This window comes from Spea bombifrons, chromosome 1, assembly GCF_027358695.1.
Source record: "Spea bombifrons isolate aSpeBom1 chromosome 1, aSpeBom1.2.pri, whole genome shotgun sequence".
Classification (NCBI taxonomy): Eukaryota; Metazoa; Chordata; class Amphibia; order Anura; family Pelobatidae; genus Spea; species Spea bombifrons.
This window is the reverse complement of record NC_071087.1, coordinates 141,475,060-141,502,728: the sequence shown is the minus strand read 5'-3', so window position 1 is coordinate 141,502,728 and position 27,669 is coordinate 141,475,060. Positions and strand designations below refer to the sequence as shown.

The window sequence follows — 27,669 nt, the reverse complement described above, 5'->3', positions numbered from 1 at the left end:
TGTTTATCTGCCATCAAATGCTAGGTTGGTATGTTACTGGTTGCTTTAACAAGGCAAAACCCCTTGCTTTTAGGACGTACTCTTTGTTCACCAGAAGTGTGAATAATACCATGTATGGGATTACATTTATTATTTTCCAGACGCTTTTATACTCAAAGGTTATCCAACGGCACAAGGAACCCCATTGATCCATTTTAATGTCATATAGGTTTAGTATCATACTTTTTTTATTAACAACACCCAGAAGAAGCTGTTAAATCTAAAACACCTTAACCCACGGTTTTCCAAAATACTGGGGAAAGTAATACATAAAATATATGTTCTTACGAGAACATTTATGACTGGGTGCACTTGGTATACATATAACCTTCAAAAAAGTGTTTAATGGAATATGCATACGCTTTATTAATATTATTATTGCGTAACCTTGTAATAATTAGCTTTCTGCCCTCGGTTTAAATTGCAGATATTATGGAAGCACTTTTTGATTTTACCCGGATATGATAATCAGAAACAAATGCATTATTAAAAGAGAAAACATGAACATGCATTAAAAATGTAATTTACCGCTAGTCACGTTTGGCATTATTTCAGTATCAACACTTCTTAAGCTAAGGCTTTTATTGATTTAATTTTCCTTTTTTAGGAAGACTAAAGGCAAGCCTCTCTTGCATTAATCTGAATAAAACATCAGTCCTTGGCTAGAATGTTATCGTCTTTTTTTCATTTCTAGAGGTAAATTCATTTGATCTGTCAGGTCATTGCGTATTTGTTGCCAGAATACAATTAGTTACATAAAACCACAACATTTGCAAGGGTTAACAGGCTAGAATCTATATGGGCTAGTTTTTGTGTAATGAATTAAAGCTCTTGTGATCTTCAGCCTACTAGCGATAAGCTTTGGTAACTCTAAGCCAACTATCCAATGGCCCAGGTACACACCAAGAATTATTTGAGATATAGGGTGATCAGAACTGGGACCACTGAGAGCTTAAGTTAAAAAACCATTAGCTTTCCAAGTAGCCCATTTCTGGGGAAAGTGACATCTAGCAAAAAGAGGGGGTGAATAAATCCGATTGTGAATTAGATAACAAAGTACGCTTAAGAAGATCATAGCAACCTCCACCTCACATAAACCCATGTTCTAGGTCCCTAAAACACATTTTGCAGGCCATGTTTGCTGGTCTTTATGAGTGTGTAGCAAGTTGGTAACTTCACCTTTTCTCCAGTACCACCATTGATTTGTCAACCAAAGCATCAATGGCACACAAAGCCACCATCATATATTTCACTGTACCGCTTAACACTAGGTTTGGATTTTGTATAAGTCAGTTTGAAGTGTACACTTAGGGAAAAGGTATTTTCAATGCTCCTTAAATGGATATTATGTACAGGACAAGACTCTAGAAGGCTTCCATATGTAAGGAACAGTTCTTATATGATTGGCATCTGTTAAACAAATCTGTTTTAACCCCTTAAAGACAAAGCCTGTACATATACGGGCTCAAAATGCATTGTTTTCAATGGGTTTAGGGGCCGCCTGTTGTCCTTAAGGGGTTAAATAGAGTTGGGTAGTCATTTGTTTGTGCAATACAACTGTTGTCAGTACATTTCTTGTCAGTATCTCCCTCGTTAACTTAAATACACAAAATATGTATTATGGTAGGCACTCATTCAATTTACCAGGCAGGCTTAGGGTTGTATTCACTAAATCTGGAGTTTGCAGATTTGGAGTCATCTGTTTGTTACGAAGGGCCAGTCCTGAAGGACTTTATACAGGACCTGAACTTGCAGGTGAAGCTCTCTGGGGTTGGCCTTTCAAACTTCAACTCTTCTGCAAACTCCTGCTTTGCTGAATAAACCCTCTAAAGCTGCTCTCCCGACAGAATAGGTCCGAAATCCAGAAGATTTTTTTTCTAAAGATTTTACCGTTGTTACCAATGTAGAGGTCCTTTTTACAACTCGTTCAAGTGGCGCTATCATTCTAACAGGACCTAAGGCATTTACTGATAATGATCTATTCTGTTTCTCCGGTTCGAGATTTGTGGCTTAAAGAAGTTAATTTAGAAATGTATACCTATGATTTTGATTTCCCCTGTCAAAACATGTTCGGTGAATTGTTTTACAAGTGTAATAAAAGCTAATAGGATATGAGGAGAGGGTGATATTTGTGTTTTCATTATAAGATTTTTGTGTAATGAGCGGCGAGGTGGAGTCCCTCAGCAGTTTTGAGTCAATACAAGCAAACAGTCAATGGTTTGTTCACATTAAATCCGCGGCATTACTCATTCTGGAAAATTGTTTGTAGTGCACACTATGGTAAAACTTTTATTTTTCCTCAGTCTAGGCATTATCTCATGCTTATTCACATGGGTATAGAGCTTAGTTTCCAAGCAAAAAGAAAAAAAAATCAACAGTTAACAATTCAAATTAACCCCGTGTCTCCTTGAGCTAGCGTTTATTACCTTTTATTTATTAAGCGCCAGCAAATTACGCAGTGCTGTACAATTTAATTAGGGCAGTTTAACACATACATAACAATTATATATTAACACATACAGACACGTCAAACGCTGAGAACCCTGCCTGTGAGCTTGCCATCTAGCCTTATGGTACTTTATATAAACTTCCTGTCAGGACTGGTGGGCTTAGGGGGGCCCTGCTCGTGAGTTTACAATCTAAGGGAGTAGTGTGGGTAACGAAAGTAGGGGTGAAAAAAGGGAATAGTAGCTCTTGTCCATCCAGTAGAGCATTTGTAATGCACTGGTGTTGGATGAGAAGGCTTGGCTCGCAATCTCTGTTCCAGTTCATCCCAAAGGTATTTGATGGAGTTGAGGTCAGGTCCCTGGGCAGGCCAGTCAAGTTCTTCCTCACCAAACTCATCCAACCATGGCTGCATGGACCTTCCACACAAAACAAAACAACGCTTGATGTTATGCTAGAGGAGGAGCAGCGTGGAAAAGGACTGGAGAATGGTAATCCTGCAATTTGCCTAAATGCTTTTAAAAAAATTTGCTCTCAAAGGTTAAATGGTTACAGGCTGAAACCTTAGATGTTTTCTAAGCAGGACTTCCCAGATATCTCCCTAGGTGTGAAGATAATTTTCTATAAGGGTTATCTATATGTCCTGCATCACCCCCTGCATATCTTTTTTTGATCCACACAGTGAATGCTATGGATGACAGAGGCAACTTCTGATTAATAATAATAATATTGTACTAGCTCTTGAAACCCAATGATAATAACTAGACCACTTTTCATTTTGTCATAGCCTTAACATGAATTTTGATGCTGGTCATTTAATTTTATTCATGTACACTTTAGGGCTGCAACAACTAATTGATAATGATCGATAATGAAAATCGCTGCCAACAAATGTAATTATCGGTTAGTTTAATCGATTTTATCAAATTTAAGATGAGGGTTTTTTCCAGAGCAAATGCTGTGAAAAATATCCTTCGTTTTGTAATCTGACCTCAAACAAAGCAGGGGACCTGGATCCTCCTCTGACGTCCTTCGCTGCTGTCCTCCACTTCCGCTGGGGCTTCTATGATGGCGCACCAGCGTGACATGACCTTCTGATGCGCCACCATAGAAGCCCCGGCAGGAGTTGTCTGAGCGCATTGCACAATGTTTGCCAGCTGCCAGAGAGGTGGATCTTCCTCTGTGGCAGCCAATAGGCGTCTCTGCAATGTGCGCAGACATCCTCCGCTGCTGCCGGCACATCTATGATGGAGCCCTGGTGTCACATGACCTTCCGGTGTTCATTCATAGAAACTCCAGCCAGCAGCAGATGTTTATCTACGCGCATCACGCAGGTGTTCACCTGCTGCCCCTACTAGACACCAAGGAGTATGGAGCATGGAGGGGTAAGTCTGGGGTGGGGGATATAAGGCATATTTGGGGGGCAGCGTGGCATATAGGGGGTATAAGGCATATCAGGGGGCACAGTGGTATATCTAGGGCATAAGGCATATCAGGGGGCACAGTGGCATATAGAGGGTATACGGCATATCTGGGAGGGCAGAGGGGGTATATCTGGGCGTATAAGGCATTTCTAGGAGGGCAGAAGGGCATATCTGGGGGTATAAGGCATATTGGGTAGTATAAGGCACATCAGAGGGTACAGTGGCATATCGGGGGTATAAAGCATATCTGGGGGCAGAGTGGCATATCAGGGGGATATAAGGCATATCAGAGGGCACTATGGCATATAGGGGGTACAAGGCATATCTGGCGAGGGTGGAGTGGCATATATGGGGTATAAGGCATATCAGAGAGCACAGTGGCATATCAGGGGGGTAAAAGGCATATAGGGGATATAAGGCATATCTGGGGGTATAAGGAATACAGGGGCTATAAGGCATATCTGGAGGCAGTGCGGCAAGCCTGGGCTCAGATGTGCATAACGGGGGGGGGGGTTGGCAAATTAAAACAAGAAATGCATTTTTCTCTGTTTATTTAAAACAAACAGCAGAATAAAAAAAACTGTTATTTTAAATAAACCAAAAAAATTACATTTAGTTTTTTATCCAATTAATTGAAAAAATTATCGGCCAACTAATCTATTATGAAAATAATCCATTAGTTGCAGCCCTAGTACACTTGTTAATTTTAACTGCACTACTTTTGTTACAGTAACATTTTTATACATCTTTCACTTTCCATGTAGTAGAGTCTTTAGTTGAGATTCATACCATATTGGGCTAGCAGGGAAAAAAGGAAGGGACTGCAATAAAGTTGTGATTTCTACAGCTTTACCTCACAATGGATTTGCATGTGTTTCCAGCATGAAAGTCCTAACTGGCCCAATATAAGGCATAGTTCAGCGGGTGAGGAGACTCTTAAAAATCGCAATGATTTAAGTATACGGGGCCAGCCAATAACTTCCAAACAGCTCGCTCTGTGTGGTTGGCTTTTTATAAAGTGTAGTGATGGAAGTGAAACTACACAACTCTCCCGCTGACTCTCCTGTCAATGCTCATAGGGAATAAACTCCAAAAATCTAAAATTATATAAGCTTTCTGGACTTCAGAGGTGACTTCTTCCAATGGAATGCTTCAGTGAACTTACATCTTCTTCTATGTTGACCTATTAAACAATATCAACCGTAACAAAAAACTTCATCATGTCTTGGAGCAATATGGCCATATCCATTTAGTATATAGTCTCTTATATAATATTTTATTGTATTTCTCACACGTGCAGAATTCTCAGAGTCTGGCAGCAGTAACTGGACAGCTTTCTAAGTTTTGCCAGTAAACAGCAAGAGCTGCAAGTCCTTCTGCAAAGCCACAACAATATAACACTTAGCTTTTGCCTTTGCCACACCTACAGACGTCATGGTTTCTTTTGCAATTTCCCCTTGAGATAATGGTGGCTCGGCATAAAAAAAAAATCATGACCACTTGCTGACTGATTAAGGAAGAAAGAACTCTTAATGCTTTCCAGACCAGAATCTCTTAGAATAATGGTTTCACTGTGTGACGAACAGACTGTCAGCAGAAGACAGACTTCTTGTTTGTTTGTTTAGCCTACAAGTAGTTTGTGATCAGTGTTGGCTTGGTGTTGTATATTTTTTATTTATAATAATGATGTTCCTTTGTTATACATATAAAGCTTCTACTCAGCCCTGATATATATATATATATATATATATATATATATATATATATATATATATAGCTAAATGGGACAAAGAACATGTATACCGCATAAAATAATCACTATAATAATCATACAAACCGTATGCAATCAATGTTTAGAGGGACATTCTGGACATCATATGTATTTTAATTCATAGGTTATGCAATTTTCACGTAGTTCCCATTGCAAATGCAGAATCCTACATATGCATTTGCCCCTTTCTCCACCCCGAGCTCTTCGGCATGCAGGAAATACAGTATCTCACAAAAATGACTAAACCCCTCACATGTTTGTTAATATCTTATAATATCTTTTCATGTGACAACACTGAAGAAATGACACTCGGCTACAATGTAAAGTAGTGAGTGTACAGCCTGTATAACCGTGTAAATTTGGTTTCCCCATCAAAATAACTCAACACGCAGCCATTAATGTCTAAACCTTGGCAACAAAAGTGAGTACACCCTTAAGTGGAAATGTCCAAATTGGGCCCAATTAACCTGGGACACTCGAATGTCCCTTTAAACAAATTATCATATAACCAATTAGAGCTTCTGTCTCTTTAAGCTATAATTTATGTATAATTGTGCTGTAAAGTCTTGCAGAATCTTCAGAATAGAAAGATGCTTTGGTTTATTTTATTCTTCTTTTAAAGAGCATTTAAAAAAATACACCTATCCTGATTTATAAGGATATAGTGTCAGACTGATAACTTGGGATAAAATAAATACAAATGTTACAATACTGTAATACTTAGTGACAGATGTAGTGCAGTAAATGTGATGCACAGCCATGACCATAATGCATTATGCAGCATGTCATATGCATGAGCCAAAGGGTGGACTCCCAGGATTATGCCAATAGGTGGATTATATTTTACCATTTCTAGTAAAGCGACATGGAAAATGGATTTGGCCTCTGCCAAGAAAGGAAACTCTGTACATCAACTATGTAGATTTGCCTGGGGAAGTTAAAGAGGAAAAATGTTTAAGAAATGGTATCAGTATTCTCCTGAGAGTCATATTACACAAAGTTAGCTGCTGTTTCTTGGCTGTATGGAGAGCAGCAGAACAGAACAATTTTAAAGCAACATAGACTTCTTCTCTTCTTTTCTCTCTCTCACTCTTGCTTTCTCTCTGTCTCTCTCGCTCTCATTCTATTCTTATAAAAGTTTGTGTTTTAAACAAAATGAGCAATAGGAAAAAAAAATTATGGTGAAAAGTTTATATCACCTACTTTTCTATACAATCCTCAATGTTTAGGAACCTTAAGGGCACGATTTAGCATCCCATAAAGCTTTTCCAATAAATAATGCGTATAAAAATGTTTTAAAAGTACATTAAAATGCATTTTTCAAACCAAAAATGAATTACTGAGTTCTACAAGAAGCTGTAGCTTCAGAGATGCAGTGCACCACCTATAATCAGAACTCAAATAGGTCTGACTATGAGACTAAGCTCCAGATCCCCCGCAGTGCTGTAGGGGACCTGGATCCTCCTATCTGGTAACCCCCCCCAAACTTACCGGTGCTTCTGACTCCCTGGTGTGTAGTCGGGGCAACGAGTAGACCTTTACGCGATGCGCGTAGGCAACTTCCACAGCAGCCGGAAGGAGGTGCCGTTAGCAGCGGCGGGGTTGTCTGCGTCCATCGCGCATACACCCTTCGGCTGTCAGAGAGAATTCCCCGCAGCGGTGCGGGGAACTCTCCTCTCTGACAGCCGGTGAAGGTCTGCGAGATGGACGCAGACAACCCCCGCTGCTAATGGCACCTCTTTCCGACTCTAGCGGAAGTTGCCTACACGAATCATGTAGACATCTACCCGCTGCCCCGACTACACACCAGGGAGTGGGAAGAACCGGTAAATTTGGGGGGGGGGTTAAATGGGGAGCATAAGGAATTTCTGTAGGCAGAGTGCTCTATGATATGCCTTTTAACCCCCTTAATGCCACTCTGCCTCCAGACATGCGTTTTAACCCCCTTTATGCCACTCTGCCTCCAGAAATGCCTTTTAACCCTCTACACGCCACTGTGCCTCCTAAAATGCCTTATACCTCCCTATATGCGACTCTGCCCCATGATATCCCTTTTAACCCCCTAAATGCAAGAGTGACATATAGGGGTATAAGGCATTTCTGAAGGCACAGTGGCATATAGGGGGTATAAGGCATTTCTGGGGCAGAGTGGCAAGCCTGGGGCCAGATGTGCATAACTGGGGGGCAGGTTGGAAAATAAAAGGAAATAAAAACAAAAAAATATATTTTTCTCAATCATAGCTTTTATTAAAAAAAAATAATTTACATAGTTTACATGAATTAATATTTACTAGTAAAACTTTTTCCTATAGGGTCGTCTTATATTCAGGCTTTTTCTTTTTTTCCCCCTAAATTAATATTCAGATTTTGGGGGGTTGTCTTATAATCGAGCAAATACGGTACATATTTTATTTTTTGGCAGGATTTGTCTCATCAGCATGCAAATCGAAGATGAGTAAAATAACATATTGGTCTAAATGTGTCGATGATATGGTTTGCCTAGTAGCAGTTACATATTAGCCGGTACTGGGATTGTATTCCACATATTTTGCTGTCATGTTGCAGCCCACAGCTTCCTATTTCTGCAACTCGATTAGTGAACAACTCTATTGCAAGCGTTTTCAAAATATCCACATTGTATTATATTTAGTTTTATACGTGGCTATAGCTATATTAGCCCAAGAGGAAATCAGTTGAAGTTGATTCCTTACTTGATTCACATTCCATATGATGAAGAAGAGACCTCTGAGGTCATGTTGGCCCAATAAAATTATCAGTACTATCTGAAGACTATATTTGTTTTAAAACTTTGTAGGTACTCAAGAAAGACATAAATGTGAATGCATTACAAAGTCAGAATGGAGAAAATGCCCTAATAAGAATGCAGTCCATTTAATAGTAATTTCCTTTTCCAAGAAAACCTCATGATTTTTCTTGGAAAACTTTTATTGTTGTCGTCCCAAAGGGTTTATGGTTGTTGTGCTTTTTTAATGCTCCGTGAAGCGTCTCTGTAATATTTGAAACAGAACCCTCTGACCCTTAAACCCCTATGTTGTTTGGTGTTGTACGTATACTGTATACACTATGTGGACAAAAGTATTGGGACAGAATTAAGGTTTCTTAGTCAGACTCATTGCCAGAGGTGTATAAAATCCAGCACCTAGCCATGCAGTCTGCATTTACAAACATTTGTGAAAAAAATGGGTCGTTCTGAAGACCTCAGTGCATTCATGCATGGTACTGTGATAGGATGCCACCTTTGCAATAAGTAATTCCGTGAAATTTAATTCCTGCTAGATATTCCACGGTCAACTGTAAGTGGTCTTATTGGAAAGCAGAAGCATTTAGGAACAGCAGCAAGTCAGCCACGGACCGGAAAGCCACGGTTACAGAGCTGGGTCATCGAGTGCTGAGGCGCATGATGCATAAATGTCACCAACGATTCTGATTCCATAGCTGAAGAGCTCCAAACTTCCACGGGTATTAATATCAGCAGAAAATCTGTGCGGCAGGAGCTTAATGGAATGGGTTTCCATGGCCGAGCAGCTGCATGGAAGCCTCACATCACCAAGTACAATGCCACGTGTTGCATCAAGTGGTATAAATCACGCTGCCACTGGACTCTGGAGCAGTGGAAACGTGTTCTGTTCAGTGATGGATCACAATTCTCTGTTTGGTAGTCTGATGGTGAGTTGGGGTTTGGCAGATGCCAGGAGAACGTTACCTGCCTGACTACATTGTGCCAACTCTGAAGTTTGGTCCATTTCTTTCAGTTAAGTAAAATCTTAATGCTTCATTTTGGACAATACTATGCGTTCAACTTTGTGGTAACAGTTTGAGGAAGGTCATTTTATATTACAGCATGACTGTGCCCCAGTGCACAAAGCAAAGTCCATAAAGACATCGTGTGGAAGAACTCAACCCAATCGAACACCTTTGGGGTGAACTGGAACAGAGACTGTGAGCCATGACTTCCCACCCAACATCAGTGCTTGACTTCACAAATGCTCTACTGGATGAATGGGCAAAAATTCCCACAGAAACACTCTGTTATAGCTGCAGAGGGGGGCCCACTACATATTAATGTCTATGGATTTAGAATGCAATGTCATAAAAGTCCTTGTTGGTTGTCCCATTACGTTTGTCTATATAGTGTGTGTATATACAATATATACAAATATGTTTGTGTTTTTGTATGCTAATACAATATGTTTGTACCATATTCTTAAAGAGCTGATTGCGTTGAGTATAGTATTGGTTATGTATATGAGGTTCAATGTGTTTTAACCTGAAATTGATATTTCAGCACAAAAAGATATGAAGGGGATATGAAAAGTAAAACGGAGTTCTTTATCGTGCTGATAAGCCTCTACCCAATGGCTCTTCCTGGCACCCCAGCCTAGCAGGATGGTATGCGATCATACAACAAGGAGTCACTGGATTCAAAATTGAACCCGGCAATTAGGGAGAAAAGTGTCGGGAGAGAGACCCTGCAGGGCTGACTAACATGAAACAGCTGCCAATTGATAGAGCTTAGTTTCCATACATTAGTATTGTTTTTTTCCAACCTTTAAAAATCAGAGGATTTTGGAAGTGATCAACTTTAATCTGCAGACAAAATATTATCTCTATAAATACAGGGACTGCTTTATACACAATAGTAAAAAAAAATAGAACACAATGAAAACTATTTCCCATGGCTTTCCTTTCTTAAACATTCCAGTGGAGACATTTATTCGGTACATGTTCACTTTACAGAAAACAATTTGTTCTCAAATGAGACAATGTCTTTAATATTTCAATATAATTCACAACACAGGTTTTAGCAGAACTCACAAGCACAAGTGTGTGATGATGCTCGACGCCATGTGTTTCCTACGTTTCTTATAGAGAGAGAATGTTTTCTAAAAGCTCACATGCATATAATTGAAATCGCCATGTCTTCCTCTATAGACAATAATAGAGCACAATATCTATATATATATACAAATTACTATCAATACATCTAATATGCTGTTGGTACATTATTTTGACAAGCCGATTTTAAGTCTTATAGGCTTTTTTCTTTTCAAGTGACACTGTTTCTACATTTTGCCAGTTTGTCAGCTCATACCCAAAACAAGTCTAAAACTATTAGCCATTTAATCCCGCACGTAATTCCAGAGATTACAAACAGACGCTTATCAATGGCCCTGCATTCACACAGTCGGTGTATCTTAGATCAGCGTGTGGCATGGATTTTTTTATCCATCTTGAGTGAAATGTGCCACACAGGTGTTGAAAAACAGCTTCCTCCTAACAAATGGTCATCTTTGTTAAAGCTGTTGTATTAATGATAAAACTGTATAATGTCACTCATTCGTATTTTAACTTTTCGGTGACAAGACTGTTTAGCACTAAAAATAAAACCAGATTGCCAGATTACTGCGTCCATTTATAGAAGACTTTTTATTTTTCAGGAATAGAATCTAAAGTCAATTCACAGACTATCAAGTAGAAAGTTTAAATGATCTATATATGAATAATAAACAAAAGCAACAACTTTAATCGCAGTAAATAAAACAAACTGTAAAGATACATTATAAAATGTATAGCTTTTTTTTCACACCCATTGTGCAATCACAAGTATCTTGGGAAATTCAACATGATGTTACCACCACATTAACTATGGAACCATAGTTGAACTACTACCGATTAACAAAAGGTCCTCACTTATAAAATGTGGTTGGGTGGGACTTCTGTGTTACATCCCACTTATTACATTAAAAGATGTTAGGAGTCTGCTGTTTGAGAAGAATTTTGTTGTCAATGAAATTCATTTCTGCACATTTAGCACAGAAATCATGAGAAACTCTTCCTGCAAGATCATAGACGGAGGGCTGGCATACATGATATTGTGTAACACTACAGCCGTCAAATTTTGTTTTATGATACATTTTAATTTGCGCTTAACTTTTCTAATCGTTTCTGCTGCTATGGTTTAGTAGATTCGATGTCTTCTATAATTCCCCCAGAGCGGTTCCTGAGGGAGACCGAGAAGCTACGCACTGCAGGCTGTAACTCTATGATTTGTATGGTGGTTTCAGCCAGCTAGCAAGACTTCCAGCTCTTTATTAGACCTGTACATATGTTCATTTATTAAATAATGAGAAATATATTTTAAAAAAACACCCTTTACTATCCTCACGTTGTCATTTGTTTTTGGCTAATGTTGTAGATTAATATGTTGAATTGTAGTCTTCATCTTTTTATTCTTCTTTTAGTATAAACTTGGATCACTTAAACTTGCCAAATCCCAGAACCCTGCCGACATCATCAGAGACTTGATCGACTATTGTCTAAATCGTACAATGGAGTTATACAACCAAAATGATCACCTGCAGAAGGAAAATGAAAGACTTCAGAGTGATTGGAAAGATATGCACGAACAGTAAGAATCTTGTAGATATACTGTATATGGTCAATAGAGCAATACTAATTTAATGTGATTTGTTTTAAGCATCATTATAAATTCAGTGCTTACAAATAACAAAAATAGATTCTACGGCAATAAAAAGGATTTTAAAAAAATCTTACCATGCTTTCTTTTAGAAAGAACACACAACTGTGCTTATCTTGTGCATCCTTGTCTCTTTTTTACTTAACGAACAGTTTCTGTGTCTTTTAAAAGGACACCACATTTATTAAGTAATTATTCCCTTACCCAGTGCATCATCAGTAACATTTCTTAAAGCAGAGTTGCTCAAATTTGGTGTCATTGGACCCAAGTGTATAAGTTCACACAGGGCCGGCCTTTGGGGTGTGCGACCTGTGCGACCGCACAGGGCGCCACACTCCAGGGGGCGCCGCCGCGGGGTCCGCCGCCGCCGCAGCGCGGTCCGACGCCACTGCCGCCGCGGGGTCCGCTGCCGCCAGTATGGGGGCACCCGGCACCCCTCCAGAGACGGACAGTAATGTCCGCCGCTGGAGGAGCAGGCTCGCAAGGGAGCAGTATCGGAGGTCTTTAACAGACCTCCGATACCGCTCCCTTGTGATCCCCGCGGGAACAGCTGCTGTGCGCCGGGGTTTGCTGTCAGATCCCGGCGCACAGCACTGAAGCCGCGCCCACCGGTCTCCGTGCCCTCTGACCCGGAAGAAGAGAAGACAGAAGAACTAAGAAGAAGAGCGAAGAGGAGGCAAAGAAACTGAAAGAGGAAAGGTAGGAAAGCATAGAGTGACAGTGAGAGTGGTTTGGTATATATGTGTGGTTTGGTATATATGTGTGGTTTGGTATATGTGTGGATTAGTATATATGTGTGGTTTGGTATATATGTGTGGATTGGTATATATGTGTGGATTGGTATATATGTGTGGATTAGTATATATGTGTGGTTTGGTGTATATGTGTGGATTGGTGTATATGTGTGGATTGGTGTATATGTGTGGATTGGTGTATATGTGTGGATTGGTGTATATGTGTGGATTGGTGTATATATGTGTGGATTGGTGTATATGTGTGGATTGGTATGCGTGTGGATTGGTATATATGTGTGGATTGGTATATATGTGTGGATTGGTGTATATGTGTGGATTGGTGTATACGTGTGTGGATTGGTGTATATGTGTGGATTGGTATATATGTGTGGATTGGTGTATATGTGTGGATTGGTATATGTGTGGATTGGTGTATATGTGTGGATTGGTATGTGTGTGTGGATTGGTGTATATATGTGGATTGGTGTATATGTGTGGAGTGGATTGGTGTATGTGTGTGGATTGGTGTATGTGTGTGGATTGGTGTATGTGTGTGGATTGGTGTATATGTGTGGAGTGGATTGGTGTATATGTGTGGATTGGTGTATGTGTGGATTGGTGTATATGTGTGGATTGGTGTATATGTGTGGATTGGTGTATGTGTGTGGATTGGTATATGTGTGTGGATTGGTATATGTGTGCATTGGTATATATGTGTGGATTGGTATGTGTGTGGATTGGTATATGTGTGGATTGGTATATATGTGTGGATTGGTATATATGTGTGGATTAGTATATATGTGTGGTTTGGTGTATATGTGTGGATTGGTATATATGTGTGGATTGGTGTATATGTGTGGATTGGTGTATATGTGTGGATTGGTGTATATGTGTGGATTGGTGTATATGTGTGGATTGGTGTATATATGTGTGGATTGGTATGCGTGTGGATTGGTATATATGTGTGGATTGGTATATATGTGTGGATTGGTGTATATGTGTGGATTGGTATGCGTGTGGATTGGTATATATGTGTGGATTGGTATATATGTGTGGATTGGTGTATATGTGTGGATTGGTGTATACGTGTGTGGATTGGTATGCGTGTGGATTGGTGTATATGTGTGGATTGGTATATATGTGTGGATTGGTGTATATGTGTGGATTGGTATATGTGTGGATTGGTGTATATGTGTGGATTGGTATGTGTGTGTGGATTGGTGTATATATGTGGATTGGTGTATATGTGTGGAGTGGATTCGTGTATGTGTGTGGATTGGTGTATGTGTGTGGATTGGTGTATGTGTGTGGATTGGTGTATGTGTGTGGATTGGTGTATATGTGTGGAGTGGATTGGTGTATATGTGTGGATTGGTGTATATGTGTGGATTGGTGTATATGTGTGGATTGGTGTATGTGTGTGGATTGGTATATGTGTGTGGATTGGTATATGTGTGCATTGGTATATATGTGTGGATTGGTATATGTGTGGATTGGTATGTGTGTGGATTGGTATATGTGTGGATTGGTATATATGTGTGGATTGGTATATGTGTGTGGATTGGTATATGTGTGGATTGGTATATGTGTGGATTGGTAAGGGTGTGAGAGTGATGGGTGTTATGCTGTACCATTTCCAATGTATTTTTCATTATATAATTATGCTCTAAAGTACATCATAACTCCCATCACTCTATACTGTTCCATACAGTGGCAGAGCTGGGAGGCAGAGGCCTTGCACCCTCACCGCAGGACTTCTGAAAGGTAAGTGAACTTCAAAGAGGGAGAGGGTAGATAGTTAGGAGGGGGTAGATAGGGAGAAGGAAGTGAGACGGGGTACATAGGGCAATCATACTCCTATCATGCCAAGTAGTCTACGAGTACATCCTGGAATCTTGCGGGCATGATAAGAATGTGATTGCTGTTAATCATATATATATATATATATATATATAAATATTGTTATTTAATTGTTTTGTTATGTGTTATGGTGTGTGTGGGGGGTCATATTCGGTTTCGGCCAGGTAAATGCTGCACTTTTGGTTTCAGTCCAGAATTCGTTTCGGTGCATCCCTACTACTAAGCCAGACAATGAAGTGGTAGGCCTACACAACATCAATGTTTGGCGTAGTATATAGTGATTGGGGTTTTGTTACAAGTTTTGATTCCTTTCTTTTTTTGGGATGGGGGGGCGCCAGACGAGTAGTCCGCACAGGGCGCCAGAACACCTAAGGCCGGCTCTGAGTTCACAAATATTCATCAGTTAGACATTATTCCACTTTCTTTGACCACCCCATTAGTTACCTTAATTAGCCATGCAAATAATATTCCCAGGGGCCGTTCCTTTTTTCAGCCATAGACTCACGTAGAATCCAGATGTGGCCTTTGACCTTGGACTTTGAGCGCGTCAAGACATGAGTAGCCCCAAGAAAGCCCTCAGCATAGTATTCACAAAGAGATTACTGTATAATTTGTTATATTTGTATAGAAACAATGGAATGTTGCGAGCAGAGGTTAAAATTGTTATGGTATCCCTTTAAGGACATGTCACAAATATGTGCTGATTTTTTTTGTTTGGGGGCGGTAATTTTTTAGTATTCCTGAACAGAACTTTAGTTAAGCCGCACGTCATGTACTTCACTTCTACAGTATCTTCTAAGTATTATATGCACAAACATTACTCCTAGTAGAAGGGTATCTAGGAAGTTCTTTGGAGTTCTACTACTACTTTTACTTAGACACAAACAAAACACCTGCTGGTTATTTAAGAAAATATTGAAAAGTCACAAAAATTCCAATTTTTCCAGATGAAAAGTCAAAATGTAACACTGGATTTGAAGTTGAGGGTAACCACAGCACTAAACAATATATTTGTTGTGTACGTGGATATGGCCAGAGCCAATAACTATCAACAGCTTTAACACAGGAAGTGATTTAGATTTTCTTTTAATGGTTTCCCTCATGGAAACATTCACCATTTGCAAAATTAGAAAGCAAACCTATTGTACTAAATAGTTCTCAGCGCTTGCTACAAATTACATACTTCACATAATACGGCTTGCCTGTCCTTCAAATCTATTAAATAATATGTTGCTTGTTACACAGCATTTTGTGATTTCAATAAGTTATATATTGTGTTTTCTGGAATATAAGATTAGAATTTTTAGGGAAAGTGTGTGAAAATTGCACGTGTCTTGTATTTGAAAATCAAATGTATACATATTTTTCCCTTTTTTTTATTTTTTAATATCGTTGGGTTTTGTCATCAGATTCAAAAGGATGGTATATAGTAACCCCTAAACACAAGTTTTTCTTTTTTTTTTTCTTTAAGACTCCAAAAATGTGTGAGTTCCAAAGAAGAACTAGAACAAGACCTTTATACGAAATTTACCTATGTGCTTAATGAGAAAAAGGGAAAGATAAGGAGCCTAAAGGAAAAGCTAGATCTGGCACAACAAAGAGTACAACAAACATGGTATGTGCCGACTATAAATATGCTTGGTTTATGTGATGTTTTGTATTGTCCTCCTGCTGTTGGGCTCTAACTCAGATGTACGCCTGAAACGAAAGCTGCTGGCTGACTCTACATGTTGGCCACTGCTGCGCAGACAAAGTTTCTGGGTCCCTTTGGGGTAAAACGTGAAGAAGTGAAACCCAGTGTCAAAAAAGAGAAAAAATAAAGAAAGAAACCAAAATACTTTCCTTTCTGGCGGTCGGGTCTATAGCTGCAACCCTACAAAACACTCTCCACTCAGCTTGATATTCCTCTACTAAATGTGAGTGCATTACTACATAGCACACATATTGATGGTAAAGGTATCACCCTATAAGATTTTCTTTTCTTGCATATATGTGGAGCCAAGGGAATAACACACATACCGAGGAGTGGTTGTGATATACGCGCCAAAAGCTTATCCACATTGTGAGTGCATTCATTGAAGCTTTGTGCCGGAGTTATATTGTTTTTACTTTACTACACTATATATTTTTTCTTTTTCCTTTTTTCTTTCTTTTTATATCGGTATATGAGCTATTCGTGATCGTGGTTTTAAGCGCCCCTAGACAGAAGTCAATTTTGTATCCCTTTGGGGTAACAAAGTGTTTTGTGTACTGTATGTCTCATCTTATGGTTTGAGCAGAGTTGAAGTATGAGGGTCCTGGGAAGGTAGAGGAGAGAGATTTACGATTATCAGGATTATTGTCTTGTTTTGTCTCACTTTTTAATTTCATTATAACATGTCCACATTTTTATTTATTATTTGTACCACTCTTGTTGTTGCCCTCTACACTAGTATATTTTTGTCCCTTTATTTCTCTCGCTGCTATCTCTCAGACTAACTTTCTGTCTTGTACTTCACCACCACCACCACCAAATTATCTGCTCATTTGTCAGTAGCAGTCCATTTCTCTTTGTTTCTATCTATTACTTTCATTGAGTAATTCAGCACTTTCTACTTCAGCAACGAATGACCCCCATGGTGTTGGCTCACCAGAATTTTAGATGAGTTTCAGGTGAAGCAGCACCTTCAACCCAGCTAAATCAGCTCAATGTTTGCACAGCTGAAAGAACCCAGCATTCACTGTTATACCTTGGGCAGAGATCTTGAGTGATGGTATTAAGGGTGTAAAAGAAAACATAAAGAAGATATAAGCTTGCTTAAACAGAACACATTTCACTTTTATTTGTTTTTGCGGGTCTAAATTGATATGTAATGCACTACTTGCCATTGTACAGCGCCGCTGAGTATGATGCCACGATATAAATCAATGAATAATCATCAGTCATGATCAATGAGCAACACCTAATGTGAAGTGCCCTTGAAATCTCATGCCAGTCAAGCAGCAGTATTAAATATGCTCAAAACACAGGTACGCCCAAAACAGGCCAGGATTTCTGGATGTCCCTATTTCAGCACAGGTTGACAGGTCTGTCAAACTTAATGAAACTGGTTGGGTTACTTATATTCAAGGAGGGACATTCAGAACTCTTTTTTTAGATCACAATTTTAGATCAAGTTGTTTACTGAAGTGCGTTCATATAAGATCAAAGTTTAGCAAGGCAAAAAAAAAATGCAATGTGAAAATGTTTTCAATACACTTGTTATTTTTTAAATGTTTACATTTATCTGAAAATTGTTCTAAAATTCTTTAGGCTTTGATAAAAGCTAAATGAAACAATAAAATATAGGCCGCTTTACGTTTTGATAGAATCTTAATGCCTTTGTCCTGTGTGATGTATCTCATTAATTCTCTCCAACTTAGTGACAATTCTGCTTTCGATACGGTTCCTGTTAGTCAAATAAAGGATGATGACTATGGAGGGACAACAGAGGAAGAAACTGAAAGTCAGGAAGCCACTACTGGTAAGAAAACTGTGCTTTGGGAAAGGTAATGAAATATGGCCAGATCAGATTATGTTCCATAACATATAAAAACCCTGTAATATTTAATTTCGGGCTACAGTAACCCCTTTGTTCTTTTGTATTTGTGAAAAGTCAGCAGCTGTGTTTTTTTCTGAGCTCCAGTATGCAGTCCATTAATCGAAATTGTGCAAAATGTTACCATTGTCTTATGTGCTGTGCCTCAAAGGAATAGTAGGACGCATTCTCATATATTTACCACTCTGACTAGTTTCTATTCCTTTGATTTCAATGTATTATGTAAAGAGGGTTAAAATCACACAAGGCTTAGATGGCAGTGGTACATAGCCACTTCTCTGCTTGGATAAACACTCCAGCCATATTTTCATGTTAAATACATATTAAAGTCCACTTTGCAAACACTACACTGCATTTTACATATATATGTGTATGCATGTGTGTGTATGTATGTATATATCTTATGTAATGGTATTTCTTGGTTGCCTCAAGTATTAAGCCAGTATCACAACCTCATGCTGCCGAGTCCCATGAAAGACGAAACAGCTGTCCATGAGTGGTGATCTGGCTACTGCACCTCTTCTTGTCTAAAGCCTGTCCTGTACAGCGGGCAATTACTTTCAAGGGATCCATGTATAAAATGGATATAGAGGCAAAGGTGATTTTTGTTGACCTTATTTGCATGGGCCTACCCAGAATCCCTTGTGGTTGTGGCAGCACCATGAGATTTCTGAGGGAACAACAAGCCTTCTGGCTTGTCTGGTGTCTGTAGATGAGTGTTCAATAATGCTTATATAGTAGAAATAGGTGCCCAAACACCTCATGCCCTAATCCAAAATTCAAGATTAAAAAAAATGTAGTATTGCATGTGGGGGATTATTCTACAAAAGGTATGCTAAAATGGCATAAAGCTCTGGTCACAGGGGAGTGGGGTTAATATGCAAAATATAGCTTTGTTTTGACTAGGCTTACTTTAAAACCTCAGATGCTGAGCTTTTAGGAACAGCGCAACCTCTTTTCATCGGTTTTCATACATGTTATAGGAAGGCTGGTAATTTATATGTTGTATGTTTAACTATTTTGGGCTTTCTCAAATATTTATCAGATGTTTCATATTGATGATGTCGAATTACTGGAATCATATCCAGCTCTTCTCCTCTCAGCTTTGAGAAATAATTTAAAAAAAGCAGAAGTTGGCAGGTAGATTTGTAGGAGAGTTGTTCAAATCATAATTTACCAAACAGTTTTTTATTTTTTTTTTATTTTTATTGAAATATTTTCCATGCTAGTAACCTCCACTGGCATCTGCTAGTATCTTCTAAAAGTAACCAAAAATAAAAGAGGAAAACCAATATGAACAATGACAATCTTTATAACCAGGTAAAGGTCTCGTATTACATTTCTCAGTCCAATAAAGTAACAAAATATTTAATATATTACTCAGAAGAAATGCATCCTCCCCGTCCTATACTCTGATATACTTTATTACCCCAAGCATTTTGAAGAGCCAAATCCAAAGGTCTCCTCCTGCAAGAAGACCATGGTTGTATTTGTATAATGCATATTGGTCATATAATTGATTGAACAATGCATTTCGCAAGTTAAGCAGGGGTCGTCGTTTGAAAAGTCTGTGAGTTACTGCCTGATAATTATGTAATAGTGAGGACCTGACAGCGCAATATGGACATATCTGCTTCCGGTACTGTTGGAGAACGAACAGCAGGCAGAATGTGTGCAGGAAGAATGAGCATCAGCAGAAAAGTAAGGGGATGAGGGTTATCATAACCTATTGATGCAAACTTTACTTGTAATAAAAGGTTTCCTTAATAATTTTCTTATTAGAAAAAAAAAAAATATTTCAAATTACTAACATACAACTAAACAATGATAGGAAAAACCAGCAAAGATCACTGTAGAAACTGTGATCAGAACATACGTTATCATGTCAGGAAAAATATATATAATCTTGTAGCCTTAAAATAACCCACTCTACTCCCTCCCCAATAAAAAAAAAATAGCGTATCACAATGACCACAGTGATTAAGTGGCATGGAACATCACTGTTGGATATCTCGAAGCCTCAAAATTAAAGACACAACGTTCCATGCAGTCATCATAGAGTTAGCGTCATCAAAAATCTTGAACACATGAAACATCGCTGTTGATTTGAAGCACTCTGTTTACTCGTTCCAAATTGTGCTTATGTAGAAGAAACTAAAGCAAGATAACTATCGGCATAAGCTCACGTGGGAATATGATCATGAATGCCATACAAATATTTTTGATGACCTTTATTGCAAATGGTAGTAACATGAAAGGATATGAGGTCATCACTGTGCAATGTCAGGACCATCACTTAGCAGGAAAAGCAGAGCGATAAGTCATCTTATAACTATGATTTCTGGAAAGCAATACAAAAATAACTTTACACCTGTTTCCTTTCAAGTAGATAATTACTGTAATAAATCCACATTGAATGAATTTTTAACATGCCTTAAAAATAGGTTTTAACTCTTAGGACTCTAGTCACCAACTCCAGAAAGTGGCAGCAAATGTTCTATAGAAGCGGAATGCCGTGAAGTTATATTGGGTTACGGAGTAAAATAGCTGCTGATTCTGCTTTAAAGAAGAACATTGCTATTTAAGAGATATATAACCATGTGTTAAGTTAGTTTGCCGACTTCCTTCTTTGTCTCTGAGTCATGGATAGCCTGGGCATCCATGGCCCTTGGGCATCCATGGCCCTTGGGCATCCATGCTTTCATTGTGTTACCAGTTATGGAAGCAGACTTGGCTTACTGCCTGTACATGGAGTATACTATATAAACAGTCAATTTCCTCATTGGGTGGTCCTCCTTTCCCGACCATCTGATATAATTACTAAATGTGAATTTGTAATATAATGTAAAGAAGATTGGTCCTCTCAAATAAATATATAATATAAAATAATGTTATATACATGACCCCTTGTCAGAACAATTCCTCCAGCGCTGTATCCTAGGTCACCATTTTTCAGAGCTGCTTTAAGGCGCTGGTGGTGCTAGGCACTGATTTAAGTTGGCTAAAGGTTATCATCAAGGCTTTGGGTTTGACCCCACTGCCATAGGTCCTTCCACATCTTCCCAAGCTGCTTGGGTGGCAAACCAACATGCTTATTTAAAATTCCGCTATAAAGTAACAACTTTTTCGATGTGTTATTGGGAATCGGGGAGATCGGGGAGAATGTCCTTTTCTTTTTGGCAGTCCACTGTACAACGTTAGCACAATATCCTCTGCTCCATCACTTTGGTAAACAATGTTTGGCAGTTGTGGCATTCATTTGGACATATCTCCAGCCTATCTGTGAAAGAAGCAGACTGGTTGTTTTTCATCATGCTCTGCCAGACAGTTTGTTTAAAACAAAACTTTTGGTCCAAATTACTATTGAAACACTCCATTCATTCTTTTTTTTCTCTTTGGCCATAAAGTGAACCTCACACAGATTGCATTAACTATAATAAGATTGATTGTAAGCTGTCTGCAGCATTTATTTGCCTAATTTCATCATTTTATAAGAGCAGAAATGAGTCAGTGTTCCCATTTCTGACAAGTTTTACAATGTGCAGTAAGGTGGGTTCTGGGAACCTCCCTAGAAATCATACTGTAATGTGTGAACTATTTATTTGAGAAGAAGCTGTTTTCACTGCAGATATGCACTCTTAAATAGAGTACCCCTCATTATTATCATCATCTTTTATGTATATAGCATCAACAGACTGACAGACAAACCAATATATTAGGTAAAGAGGGCTCGCCTTCTACCAAATGTAACTTGTATTATTTACTTGAGATAACTAATGTTGTAGAATTGAACTATGTTTGCCGTGGAAACATGAGCAAATAACTTGAGGTAATATATTTATAAAAAAAAGCAACAAGAAGGGAACAAAACCGCAAAGTCCGAAAGTCTTAATCCAATGATCGTACGTGTTTTAATTTACATCCACATGGCGCAAAACATACAACAGCAGTACAAGAACAATCGCTTGACGCGTTTCGCACTTGCATGCTTAGTCAAAAGTTTGTTGGGAAACTAGAAAGAGGTAGAGTAAAGCTTTCAAAAATACTTAAGTCTCTCATAAAAAACGAGAAATATTGTTTGCATTCCACATGTATCTTTGTGTAAGCGGTGTGTATAAGTAAAGCACTGTACAATTCAATGGGTATTGTGTATAAAAAGGGATTGTACAGCATAGTTTGAGATGTGGTCTTAACCTGATAGCAACTATTGGAATGGTCTTCGTGACGGGGCAATTCCGCAGGTGGCTGTTGTAATAAGACTACTTTTCAAACGTGGCACCAAAATCATGTTTTATGTATAACCTCTTCCGCGAGGTCACTTAATGAACAGTAAATCATTACGTGAAATAGAACGTATTGATGGAAGTTTCATGAGAACTTACATTTTAAATACAATTGAGAGGAATTAAAGGAATTATTGCTCCTCAACAATTCAAAACCATTACTCGCAAGTGATTCATAGCCTTTTTTAAACAGGAGAGTTTCCAAGGAACATTGGAAAGAGAAACAGGGAAGCAGGGAGTTCCACAGACCAGACGACATGGGAAGGAGGAGACATGATTTAAAGTAGGGAGGGGGAAGAAGAAATATGAAGAGATATTGTGGTCACAGAGATAGTAGATTAAAAAAATGGAAAAACATTTGGGGAAAAACTTTTAAAGCGCAAAAGTGCATGTGAACATAACTGTTTCATATCTCTAGGTCGTACAGCCATTCATTTTTTGGTTGTGTTCTAGGATTCCTAATAACCATTTAGCTTTATGGGCTTTTCTGCGCATAAACATATGGGAAGGTACAGCAAAATCACTTCTTCCTTTTCTAGATTTCTTATGTTCTCTAAAGTTATCATTACCTGTATTTATATGTTTATGAATAAGATTAGTTTTTCCCCATTAGAGAATTTGGCATTTAAAATGATTTTCCTTAGATTAATAGCTGCTTTTATTGCGCCCATTTGGAGATAACGTGATCAAACAGACAGTAAATGTGCCATAGAGCACACCTAAAAGAATTAAAGCACTGAAGAAAGCCCTAGCACATAATTAATTGTGAATACGCTTATCAACAGCTGTGATCAGTTACGCGGTCACATAATTGTGCAGCCGCGTCCAAGAGAAATGCATGCTGATATCTTAATTGATTTTTGAAAAATGCTTTTTTGATGTGATTGTGTGAAGTGATTTATGGTAATGAAGTAACTTCTTAACTTTTCTTCACCACAGGAAGGGAACCCGAGCTTCACTAATCTATCACAATGAAATGCAAATACAATATTAGTACTAATGCAGAAGAAAAAATAAAGACTTTTAGTGTTTTTCTAGCGTCGCTCGGTTTGGGGTTTTATGGGGTTTTAAGCGTAAGAGTGCTGTGTTCACTTTTAAAGTCACAAGGCTTGAAGGTATCTAAAGATATCGTGATAATATGTATGTGCACAAAAACACAGAAGGACGTAATGGAGCTTCCTGGTGGATGTAAGGAAGTAGTCACAGGGAACGTAGACATTCTGTATGCGAGAACTAAGAGTTATGTTTTCATTTTTCTATTTTGTTTCACCACTGCTTTGATTTAAGAGATTTTTTTTTCCAATTAGGTGTGTTTGTGGCCAAATTGACAGCACCGACCCTATAAATTCAAGTTACCTACTGTAGGTTTTCAGTGAGGCCTTGCTCTTGACTTCAGAGGTGCATTCATAGCACTTTCTAAACATGAAATATTCTTCTTTGAACTTTGACCATAGTATGGTGATAGGACTGAATAAAGGTATGTTTTGTTTCTTGTTGTAAACCTTACATATCTACTGATGTGGAGGTAACCATCCAAGTCTTACCTGGGTGGCGCTTCATGACTGGTAAGAGCTTTCTCCGTAGACCTCTGATGTGCCACTAGGGCATTTAGATTGAGGACTTCATTTGTATGTGACAGAAGTGAATTAATGTGGTAGATTATTCAGTAGATTTTGCTAATTAAACATAACATACACACATACCTTTCAACATTTCAAATAAAAAATAATGTCTTTTACTTGCACAATTTAATATATGAACACATTTTATAATGTTATAAGCTCCTAGAAGAAAGAAACATCAGAGGAGAAAAGGGGCACAATGATATTACGGTCCAAAATGTGCATATATAAATCAGCTATACAGAAGGCAAAATGAACCTTAGCAGTGCTTTTGCAGGGTTTTTCTCAAAGTGGTACTTATAATAAACAAAAATTATAATGTGAGTTCTTTTTCTAGTATCTGTGTAACATTATGTCATAATCAGTATACTTGAATCTACACGGGGCATTAGGTGTGCATTTCCCTTTGCTATGTTGTTTCTATACAATACTTCTTTCCACAGCTGGACAGTACATATTTTCCATGCAACCTTTTGGAATTAATGCCTGTGGCTGGGAAAAAATGAAATTTCAATCTGCACATATGATGTCAAATATTATTTATATGGTAAGGATGGGAAATACTTACCACCCGCTAGCTCCAGTGCTGGCTCAGCAAATAGTCTGAACATTCAGACAGACATGCGCATGCATGGCAAGCACTCAAATTGATTATAACAGGGGTGCTTTTCATGTCACTGATTGGCAACTTCAAGCAACCAATCAAGGGCAAGAAATGTCAGACCGTGGCTGAGAAGGACAACTGCTGCTGCAGCGCTGTAACTTTTTTTTGGTTGGGTAAGTGTTTTTCCTTATTGTTTTCCTTCCTTAATATTTAGTAAAATAATAAGAAGCTATAAATATGTTACAAAATCATATAACAACATAAAAAATGAAGTCTTGGTTATGCCAGGCCTCTTAGCCATGCCCTGAACCACATCTCAAAACAGAGGCGGTATGATACAGGGCACATACAGACTCAATTCCCTGTGCTACAGTTTCTTAAATGAACAAGAAACAAAAACATTTTAAATAAAGGTGTTAAAAAAGTGCATAAAAAAACAGATGTGGATGGCATAAAAAGCAAATAGACCTTTCTAGCTGCTTATATAGACATTAAACACCTGAATAGTAGATATCTTAAAATAAAGGACTGCATTTTAGAAAATAAAATACCCTATTTAATCACTGGATTGAATTTTAGAATTATTTGGAAAAAAATATATATTCATGTGGTTATATTCTTTTGGCTAAACAACCAACGTCGAGGGGCGTACTTTCTGCATTAAAATAGGAACTGCCTCACTGTTCTTGTAACTTTACCAACTTAGTACTTACATCATTTACGAACTTGGCTGCACAATGAAAACAAACAACTTACACACTGTTCCCCAACAGCGTTCAAAAGATTAATTAAAACAGAGCACAGACATTTTCAAGAATATTTTAAATGTTCTTCTTCACAAAGGTAGACGTAATGTGCGTTTAACACAGTGCGTGCCTAATGTGTTTTCTGTTTACAAATAGTGTTGGAACGTGCAGTGTTAATATGGCAGGACAATTGAGGGTTACATTTGTCCATATTTATATGTGGAAATTTGTTAGGCTTGAAATAAGAGAACATTCATTAAGATTCATCTGTCTGGAGTTTTGGGGTGTTCCATTCAATCCTCCAATATACACTGATTACATACTCCCCGATTAAAGAGTTAAACCGTACTGATCCACTTGATTTTGTGATTTACTGCAATATCATTTTTGCCATTTCTGGGTGCTGATCTATTGTTTTGTTTTTTTGCTACAGAATAATTGAGTGATTTTGACAACGTTGTGACGCAAAACAATGATTTAACCCCTTCATGACAAAGCCTGTAACGAATATTATGCTATAACTTCTTTTACTACTCCCAATAACAGCGAAGAAAAAAAAACTATACAGCAACTGAATAGTTAAAATATTTTGACAGTTGAATCGTAGAATATGAAGATTTTTTTCCACCCTAAAGACGAACATGAAGAGTTTGCTGGAACCCTAATCTAGTTCTGAAGCAACTCTGAGAGTCATGGAGAATGGCGGGAATGCATAGTTTATTCCTTGAGACCAATCTTGGCAAAAAATTGCTAGAGCTTCTGGATCTGGCCTCCAGCTGAAGAACCTTGGTAACTGGGAATTTAGAGCTGTCCACCTGGAGCGGGTATTTGAGAGGCCTGGTATCCATCCTTTCCTGGGGCTTTTCAGAACCTTTTAGAAGAAAAACAAAACCGCTTTATTAAAAGAAGTGAGTGTATTCACATATTTCCCTAACTTTTTTACAAAAGAATCTCCAATGTTACCCTGATTACCCTGGGCAGATGGACCGGGTTCTTTATTAGCTTACTCCACCAACTGAGGGTCAAGTTAGCATTTCCCAGCAGGCAAATGGACCTTTGTATCCAGCCTCTTACTATATCCACATCAACAGCAGATTTATTTGTTCTGCTAAATCTAATATTTTGGCTAGTGGCCCCAAAATATCCAGGAATTTATCCTGGCATGTTTAAGTGAAACATCAATGACTTTCCTGGGATATTTTCCTGTATTTGACAAATATTGAAGGATTATTTTATAGGGGTCTCATCCACTTTTATTTACGGATGGTCTTGGGCATTCAGCCCACAACTTCTAGCCCCTCTTTCCATTGGCTTACAAATCCAACCTTCGGTATATTTAGACACGTGGGGTTCTGATTTCCATTCCAAATCAAACAGGGGTGTTCCCAGTTCATCCTGGACGGTATCATCCTCTGCTCTGGGATAGAACAAACAAAGGAATCCCACTTTGTTGTAGGTTTTTTTTGGCCTTAATCAAATCTTCCTCTCATGAGGGTCCTGTGTTGTGATTTTGAAACATACTTGTCAATACAGCTCAATGGTATGGAGCGAGCCTGAATTTCCCTGGTCCTGTAAGGCTTTAAATAATTTCAACCTTTCATTTTATTTGATAGGGCCTGCAGGACCATCGCAATACCAGCAAACAAAGAAAATTGACAACATTGAAAAGCAAGGCCGCAACAGACCCATCACTCGCTGCGAGAAACCAGCACTCCGATATAACTATCTGATGGATTTATGGATGTTTGGGGGGCATTATATATATAGGCTCTGTTGTAATATTATTGGTGCATTGAAGATTCTTCGACTATCAAAATATTTTAACTGTTCAGTTGCTGTATAGTTTTTTCTTTGCTGCTATTGGAAGTAGTAAAGCAGTAACTTTATTGCATAATATGAAGTCTTCTGATAGGATTCATGTTCCTGATACTGAGAAAATACAGCGGGGAAGAGCTATGGGAAATGGATTACTAAGATGTATGCAACTTGCTCTGTTGATTATCTGTTGAGTTTCTGCAACGTAACCTTTTATGTGCCCTCACTGATCGAGTGGTGATACCGATA

The 27,669-nt window shown here is 38.4% G+C and overlaps 1 protein-coding gene across 3 annotated transcripts in view; it reads left to right on the top strand.

The window, feature by feature from the left end:
* XRCC4 (X-ray repair cross complementing 4) overlaps window positions 1-27,669 on the top strand; it is a 139,619-nt gene that overhangs the window by 54,417 nt on the left and 57,533 nt on the right. For 2 of the 3 annotated variants that reach the window (XM_053475200.1, XM_053475207.1), the window contains exons 4-6: window positions 11,943-12,109; window positions 16,244-16,387; window positions 18,175-18,275. In XM_053475200.1, the coding sequence (XP_053331175.1) occupies window positions 11,943-12,109; window positions 16,244-16,387; window positions 18,175-18,275 (412 nt within the window). Of the gene's footprint in view, window positions 1-11,942; window positions 12,110-16,243; window positions 16,388-18,174; window positions 18,276-27,218; window positions 27,464-27,669 lie in introns of those variants that run through there. The other variant, XM_053475216.1, reaches the window with a different exon arrangement.